The 8,274-nt window shown below is 33.0% G+C and overlaps 1 protein-coding gene across 1 annotated transcript; it reads right to left on the minus strand.

Moving 5' to 3' along the window:
* Positions 1 to 2,605: 2,605 nt before the first annotated feature.
* On the minus strand, positions 2,606 to 7,968 carry LOC114936123 (uncharacterized). The gene is made up of 3 exons (XM_029309156.2): positions 7,495 to 7,968; positions 5,568 to 7,088; positions 2,606 to 5,305 (listed from the first exon to the last, which is right to left on the minus strand). Exons 1-3 carry the CDS (start codon positions 7,654 to 7,656, stop codon positions 4,487 to 4,489), a joined length of 2,502 nt encoding a protein of 833 aa, XP_029164989.1. The 5' UTR covers positions 7,657 to 7,968; the 3' UTR covers positions 2,606 to 4,486.
* Positions 7,969 to 8,274: the final 306 nt, after the last annotated feature.

The following is an 8,274-nucleotide window of genomic DNA, read 5'->3' on the forward strand; positions in this document are numbered from 1 at the left end:
TATACGCAAAATGTCTAGACGACTCTGTATCTTGTTGAAAATTTATTTGCTCGCTAAACAATTTCTAATCGTTATTGGAATACGATGTATAATTATTGTATATATTAGAATAATATATTAGAACAGTTATACATGTTGGAAACTGTTCATAAAAATAATTTTGCACTTTACGTCTAAAAAGAGATCGCTTTTTCTAATGAGATTTCTCTTTTCTTATATTCATCACTATAAATAATGAAATCGATATAATTTTAGCAAGTTTTTCTATGCAGTCGAAATAAATTTGGCATTTTGCCAAAAATTTTGTTCATTCGCTGCAACAATGACATAACTCGAAAAAGGACAATTTTTGAATTACTTCATTATTGCAGAAATAAATAAGCGATATATCTTTTCATTAGAAAACATGATTGATCAATTTATTATTTATTAATCGATCATATATTTTAATAAATAGAAATATGCAACAGCTTGAAATATATTACAATTCAAAAATATTTAAAGTATCATTACACTATTTAGTATAAATTTTATACAACATATGATAATATTTGTTATCAATCTTAAACAGCATATAATTATATGAATGAAAGAAATTTTACAATGAAATATTTCCATTGTAATATTGCAATCAATGCGCACCAAATTACATTTAAATTCATTTTTTTTTTTAATCGATTTCCTTATAATCTCTGTAATCTAACTTTAAAAACTATTTTCCAATATCATTATTTTCAAATTTTAATTTCACAGAAACTTGAAATTACTTTTAATTAAAGTATGTAATATCGAAAAATAAAAAGTTACACAGCAAAGGATGTTTTCATTCGATTTCTACGAAAAAAAAAAAAATATAATCCAAAAGTCAATAAAAAAATAGTGCGCTCTCAAATCAAATCGAAATCTAAATTCGTCAAGTAAATTTCAAATGAATTAAAAAGTAACCCAATAATTTTGGAGATACGAATTGCATATTTTTTGAGGCAAAAGATAAGACTTACCCAAACGAATGGAAATTTCTCAGGGTGCGAGCGAACCCTGCAGGGGTGCGAGAAGGTATGATTTATTCCAAACCTAGAGGAACAATTTACGGGAGACTGGTACGCATCGGCCGACCGACTCCTCGGCTGTGCGACATTCGTTTTGCACTTGTTCTCACGAGAGAGGATGCCAGGATGAGAAGCGGCAGAGTCGCGATGTGTTCCACCCTCTTTCCCGAGTCTTATCCCAAGGGAATCCCGTTCCCGGCATGCGGAACGTGTGTCGCACGCTGCCATCTCGCTGGGCGATCACGCGTATACACCATCAAACGTCACATAGGCGTATCATTTTAAATCAATTCCGATAAACAAAATGTCAGATATAGATATAAAAGTAAACCAGTACTTAACAAACAATATAACATGCTAATCTGACAAATTCGCAATTTAAAAAAATAGTTGACATATAAAATCAATATTACAATCTCGAATTAAATACAGTTTGCATGCAAATTATAAAATCAGAAAAATATCTCTTTTTTTAAGCTCTGAATTTTAGAAAATAAAATTAATAATATTCATGTAATAAGAATCTCGATCAATATTTTTATGTAAATTATGTAATTATAAGAGATATATTTCTTTACCCATCTTTTTTCGATTATACAAATTATTGAAATTAAGAATAAAAATAATATTATAAATTTTAATATTTTTTCCAATTTGAAGAAAATGCAAGGATTACTTCCACAGAGGATTACGCCACTGTTTGCTGAGGAAACGACACGTACATGAAATGTGTGTATGTCTTTGATATACACGAACGTGTCGGTCTCCCCTTAGTGGCCTAGTAGATACATATGTCCTTGATTTGTCCGGAGAATAATATTCTCCTGCAAAGTTGATTAAATATTGGTTAGTGATCTCGGACACCCTTCGCGGCCTTGCATCGCCTTTTTGGCCCCGAGGACCCGCAGGAATACAATTTAATATTTCCACGCCCGAAAACAGCGGGTGCATGATCATTTTTCTTTCATGTGAGCGAGTATATCAGAAATTGGCGATGTTTCCGAATCTCTGAGGGAAATCTATAAAGAGCATTTTGGGTTCAAGTAGTATAAGTCAAGCTTATCGCATCTTAAAACGCTTCGAGTCTGACAATAGAACATGAATGAAATAAAAAAATATTGGCATATATTTATCCTGTTTAAATTTTCATGCGCTATATAAATATGTTATAGTAGTTATATAATACTAAAAATAAAAAATTTTCTATAAATGTCTCAGATTTCGAAAACAAATCCAATTTTTCTTAAATCAAGAAAATTATATTTTTATAAATACATATATGGTAAATGTATTTAAATAAAAATTACGTTAAGTATTATTGATTACTTCGTTAATAAATTCAATATAATATAATATCGCTTGATTAAAATATATACATATAAATTAAAATATTGACAAAAATAGTATTTTTGAATTAACAATCTTAAAATGTTAATAATTTCAAATATTTTCCAATTATTTTCATTAAATCTGATAATTACTTAATGTTATTAATGTTATTATTCTTATTATTCTTATTGTTTCGCCGAGGATAAGAACATATATGTAATTTTCGATTATTTTTTTATAAACTTTATTATAAAATATTGCATTGTATTATAGCCTTATCGATGTCCATCATGTTGCATAAAAATATAAGCAAGCCGTTTTTTTGGGACATCTACTACTTCTTTTTTTTACAAATATTTTTTTACGCAATATAATTTATTTTAAACTATTTACATATGTATATATTTATATTCAATTTTTTTGAAAACGCTGTATAACGTTTTTCATGAATATCATATGAAAATCCAATACCACAATTGTTGTACATAATTACAATATAAATATAATGAAAAATGAATTTTTTTACAGGACGAATTTGATGTTAACAATAATTTCAGCAAAAATATTTTTTATCAAATAAAAGTTTCTTTACTTAGAGCTTTACTCTTATCTTAATGCGATTTATATTCCAGTCTTCAAATGCAAAAAATTTTACATCTCTAATCATACAGCCTATTTTAGTATTAGCTAAAAGTTAAATGGCTTATTCTTTGACAAATTAATATTGATTTATTTTACTAATCAGAATATGAGAAGTTTGTTTTTTGATATACTTCACATACCTAAATATATATATATATCTTGCTTTTTTAACAAATATTTTTATTTCTAAAATTTAATAAAATATTTATAAAGTTTGAATATTTAATAGATTTATATTAAAAAGTTATAATTATTTTTTTCGGCGAGATACGTCATCAAATTACTGTTAACTAAAAATCGACTTTGAATTAATCTATGTCGTTTTATTTTGTATAGTCATACTATGGGCGTTTTATATGTATATCTAATGCATATTCCTAATTAAAAAACTATTTAAATATAATTACCCACTCAAAATATTACATAAATTTACTTATGGATATATAAAAATAATTGGATCGGCTATAATTTGTGCGGTGTATTAAACAAATACAAACGTAATATTCTAAACGTAAAGTTAATCTGTTGTAATTTTATTATAAATAAAAATTCTTTTCTAATTTGTATTGTAATTTAAAAGCCTGTGTTGCTTTCATGTTCAAAACGATACAAAACATGTAGGTATTTTGTCATATAAAATATACTATAATAATTTACTGTACTTATATGATTCCAAGCTTTCGAATATTATTTTACTCGATACATTGAAAGCTGAATGATATATATGTATGTTATATGCATTACTGATCATAACTTTGTTGTTACTTCGTCTTTTCTTTTTAATTAGATTTCGTCTACTTTCTATACTTGATTAATAAACAGTTTAAACAGTTTATAGCTGATCCAGCTAATTTTCTTACATCCGTGAATCTATTTATGCAAACTTTTCGTAAATATATTTATTGATATTCCTACTTATATCTTCTTCTAATTTTAACGACATACTTTTCGTATTATTTTGTACATTGTTATTTCAAAAACTTCTAATCTTTGTAACCTGAGTCATTCATAAGATACAACTGCATTTGCATGCCTAATGTTCAAGGATTCGTCATTTAACGATTTTTTTCACAATAGTTAGTATTGGTTACAATACAATTGGTTAGTAAATATAATTCTTTAACTAATATATATTAAATTCTAATCTTTTATATATAAACAAAAAGATATTTTTTTATTTTGTTAATAAAATAATTTTCAAGTTATTTTTTTTATATATACTGAAATAAATAAATTTGAACATTTTACTTAATTAATTTCTGGAGCTTTCCAGGCTTACTGACATTTGTTTAGCTTTTTTTCCTCCTTTTCTCCTTCTCTATTTTTTTTTACCATAATATTACGCTAGGCAGTTAATTTAATTTAATTACCTTTTGGCGGCTAAAAACTGCGATTAATCAAAGTGGAAGAAAAATCAGAAAGACAAAGGCAATGAAAGAGCCAATAGACATGATCGGCGATCCTCGTTACATGTTCGGATAAATTGCGTAATACGGGTTCTTGAACTGTTTCGAATTGTACACACTCGGATCCTCCACGGCGAACGGCTGAATCACGTTGGCGGGCACGGTTTTCTGATTGTGCACATTCGCCACCATGTATTGTGGCGTGGGTACGACTTGACCCACCGTCGCCTCCTCTACCAGCTTCCTCTGGGAGTAGATCAGCAGCTGGGGCATAGGCGCGTCGTTGTTCTGCTGCAGCGTGTTGTCCGGCACAGTCACCGCAAATGCGGCCGTCGTCGAATTGGACAACTGCTGCGCCTTGCACTTCTTCGTGTGGGCGTATAAGGAGCCGGCATTGTTGTAGCTTTTGGTGCAGAGCTTGCACACGTACGGCCGCTGACCGGTGTGCGTGTACGTGTGCTCGTTCAGCGAGGTCAGTCGTCGGAAGGACTTGGTGCAGACGTTGCAATGGTACTTGGCCTCGCCGGTGTGCATGGTGATGTGTCGAGCCAGGGTGTTGGCTCGAGCGAACGCTCTGCTACAGTATTGGCAGATGTAGGGTTTCTCACCGCTGTGGGTCCTCAAGTGCAGTTGCAAGTAGGTGCTTTTGGTGAAGGCACGCTTGCACGTGTCACACACATACGGCTTGACGCCAGTGTGCGTGCGCATATGCGCCACCAGCGAGCCGCTCTGGGCGAAGCACTTGCTGCACTTCTCGCAGAGAAACCGTTTCTGCGTGTCCTTCACTCGCTTGTGCCTCTCCACGTGGTTCGCCAGAGACTGAGCCTGCGCGAACGCCTTCGGACAGAGCGCACATTTGTGCGGCCTATTGTGTCGGTCCTGTAAAAATTTAATTATTAGATATTGATATAATTATTTATTTCATTATTCAAAATTTATTAAATATATTTATTAGATATTTAATATATTTAATGTATTTAATATTTATTAAATAATAAAATATAATAAATTTATTAATTAAATAAATTAATAAAATAAATTAAATAATTTTTATTATTAAACACATGTGGAGAGATTACTTCAATACAACGATAAAATAAATGTACAAAATTCATAAATAATATTATGGAGATAAACATACCTTCTTCCGACTCTCCGAATTTTCGTTGACTTTGTTCTCATTATCCTCATCGTCATCATCCTCGTCGTCAGTGTTGCCGAATATTTCCTCCTTATGCTTCGATTGTTCGTGATCCTTTAGCTTGTCAACCCTTGAAAATCCTTTCCCGCAGGTCGAACAATTGAATTTCAAGCCGCTATGAGTCGAGATGTGCCTCTTCAGGTTCCTCTTTGTGGCGAAGACCTTACCGCACTGAGTGCATTGTAAACTTTTGATTGGTAGATTGGTGTCGTCGTCGTCGTCGTCCTCTTCTTCCTCTTCCTCCTCGGAGTCATTTTCTCTGATCGTTGGCGTCCTTTCCTTTTGCTCGCTCGTTGTCTTATTCGCACACTGATCGAATGCGTCAGTCGAAGTCTCCTCATTGTATTCAGGATGACTTTTGGCGTGAGATACAAAAGACTTTTGATATATGAATTGCTTCGAGCAAACTTTGCATGTGAATTTGAAGTTCTTCTTCTCCTCTTTCGTGCCATCCAACACGTTGCCGCTTCTAGTAACTTTTGCCGATGTTTTAACTTTCTTATCTTCATTAGCCGCTTGCGTCATTTTATCATCCACCGTATAACTTTCATGACTGTTAAGCACGTGGCTCTTTAATTTGGAAATGCTCGAGAACTGTTTGTCACATACATGACATACATAACGCAGTTTCGTCTTATGTTTATGTTTGTGTTTGTGCACGAGCATGTGTCGTTGCAACGACATTTTCGTCGAAAACGATGTTGAGCAAAGGGAACATCTGAAATGTCTGGCTGTCCTACTTATCAGTGGTTTCTCTTCATCATCACTGCAGTTCATGTTTTTCGTTGGATTTTGGGGCTCCATTTCTAACATCGTAGTCTCTTTCGGAACATCATGATTATTGAAATCCTCCATGGACACATCGTTCTTAATTTCCATTTTCAATGCATCCTCTCCATTTTCGTCCGCTAAACTTCCTGGGGTCTCCTCAGATAATATTAAATGTTCCTGCTTGATGCATCTGTCATCCGTGATCGAATCAGACAATCGATTCGACTGATCGGTAAACGAATCGTCCATGTGTGTCTCGTCACATAAGGCTATTTCAGTATTATGTACACTTTCTTTGAGCATATCATACTGTGTATCTTTTCCGTTTGGCTCTGTAATTTCCTCCGTCTTCTCCAGAAATTCGTTATGAATGCAAGATTCGTTGTTTATTATTGCATCGGACTGAATGGTAGTACTATCGAATGAAACAATATCGTGGTGCGTATAAATTTTCTGTCCCATGACATGATTATCCTTTTCACAGGAGGCTACATCAGATAGATTTGTAATTATATGTTTCACTATTGTTGTATCATCCTTCGCGTGTTCGTCGTGCAGATCCTGCGACTTCAGGATCTGCCGTAGTTTCATATCGGCTTCTTGAATCTGACATTTAAAGTCATAGGATATGTCGAGGAGACGATTGCAAGATAAACAAATACAAGCTGGAAGACCATCTCCCTCTTCCACCTGCAAATTGCAAAAGTTAGTTTAATCGTGTAACGATATTATTAAAAAGTATATGTATATATGCGACAACAACATTAACGATTGATGACAAGAACAGTGATATTCATCTGCTTACAAAGCAACGTGTTGGGATGACAGATGAGAATAATATTGCTCGCGATGACAGATCGGGACGAAGATACGTACTTGAAAGTGAAGAAACAAGTGAAAACTAACAATATTATTAAAAATATCATATGCGACAACAATACATATTAGCAATTGATGAAAAGTGATATCGTCTGCCCTCGAAATAATTTAACGTGTCGGGATGACAGATGAGAATAATATTGCTCGCGATAACAAATCAGGACGAAGATACGTACTTGAAGGTGCGATTTGGAATAAGAAGTAAGCGAAAACTAACCTGCACGGCGGCGATAGCCATCAGCTTCTCCGGTATCCTGGAGTCGCGGAAGAGCTGACAGATCTCCGTGCATGACTTGAGACAGATGCGGCACTCGTCGCCCACGATTCGCTCCGCGTGAGCCACGTTATTCATCATCACGTCATCGTTCGAAACTGCCATTGATACGGAGGAGTAATCTACTCCGCGAGAGAAACAATAATATACAGAGTACAGAGCCAGTCCCTACGTGCCACTACGCGGCCGCCATTTGCTCTGACGTGTGATCGACCTCGAGTTTCGATAGATCGATCGAGATCGATACAGACTAATTTAAAAATTACCGCGAAAAACAGAGATCGAACGAAGTTGATTTTCAACTCTGTTTTTGAAATTAATTTAGCAACAAGAATTATACATAGGTACAATTAAATTATCGCATGCATACATAGAAGTACATACCCCGATTATATATTTTACATATAGATAAATACGAAGTTAAAAAAAGAAATTCTTATTTTTGTTATCTATATCGATAGCTTTAATTTTCTTATTTCAAAATCAAGTATGCAGAGATCTGAATAAAATTATTTTAATTACATTTACAGAGTATCTACATACAAAAGAAACATAATGTTAATAAATTAAACTTTTCATTATCATTAAAATAAATCTGCTGTAATAGATATTAACATGGAATACTGGATATTAAAAGTAGAAACTAATATAATACTATTAATGTAATCAAATAAAGCTTTTGCATTCCATATTCTTATTTTAGAAAAATGTATTCCATATATC

Source organism: Nylanderia fulva, unplaced genomic scaffold (genome assembly GCF_048542155.1).
Source record: "Nylanderia fulva isolate GAGA-0341 unplaced genomic scaffold, ASM4854215v1 Scaffold19, whole genome shotgun sequence".
Taxonomy (NCBI): Eukaryota; Metazoa; Arthropoda; class Insecta; order Hymenoptera; family Formicidae; genus Nylanderia; species Nylanderia fulva.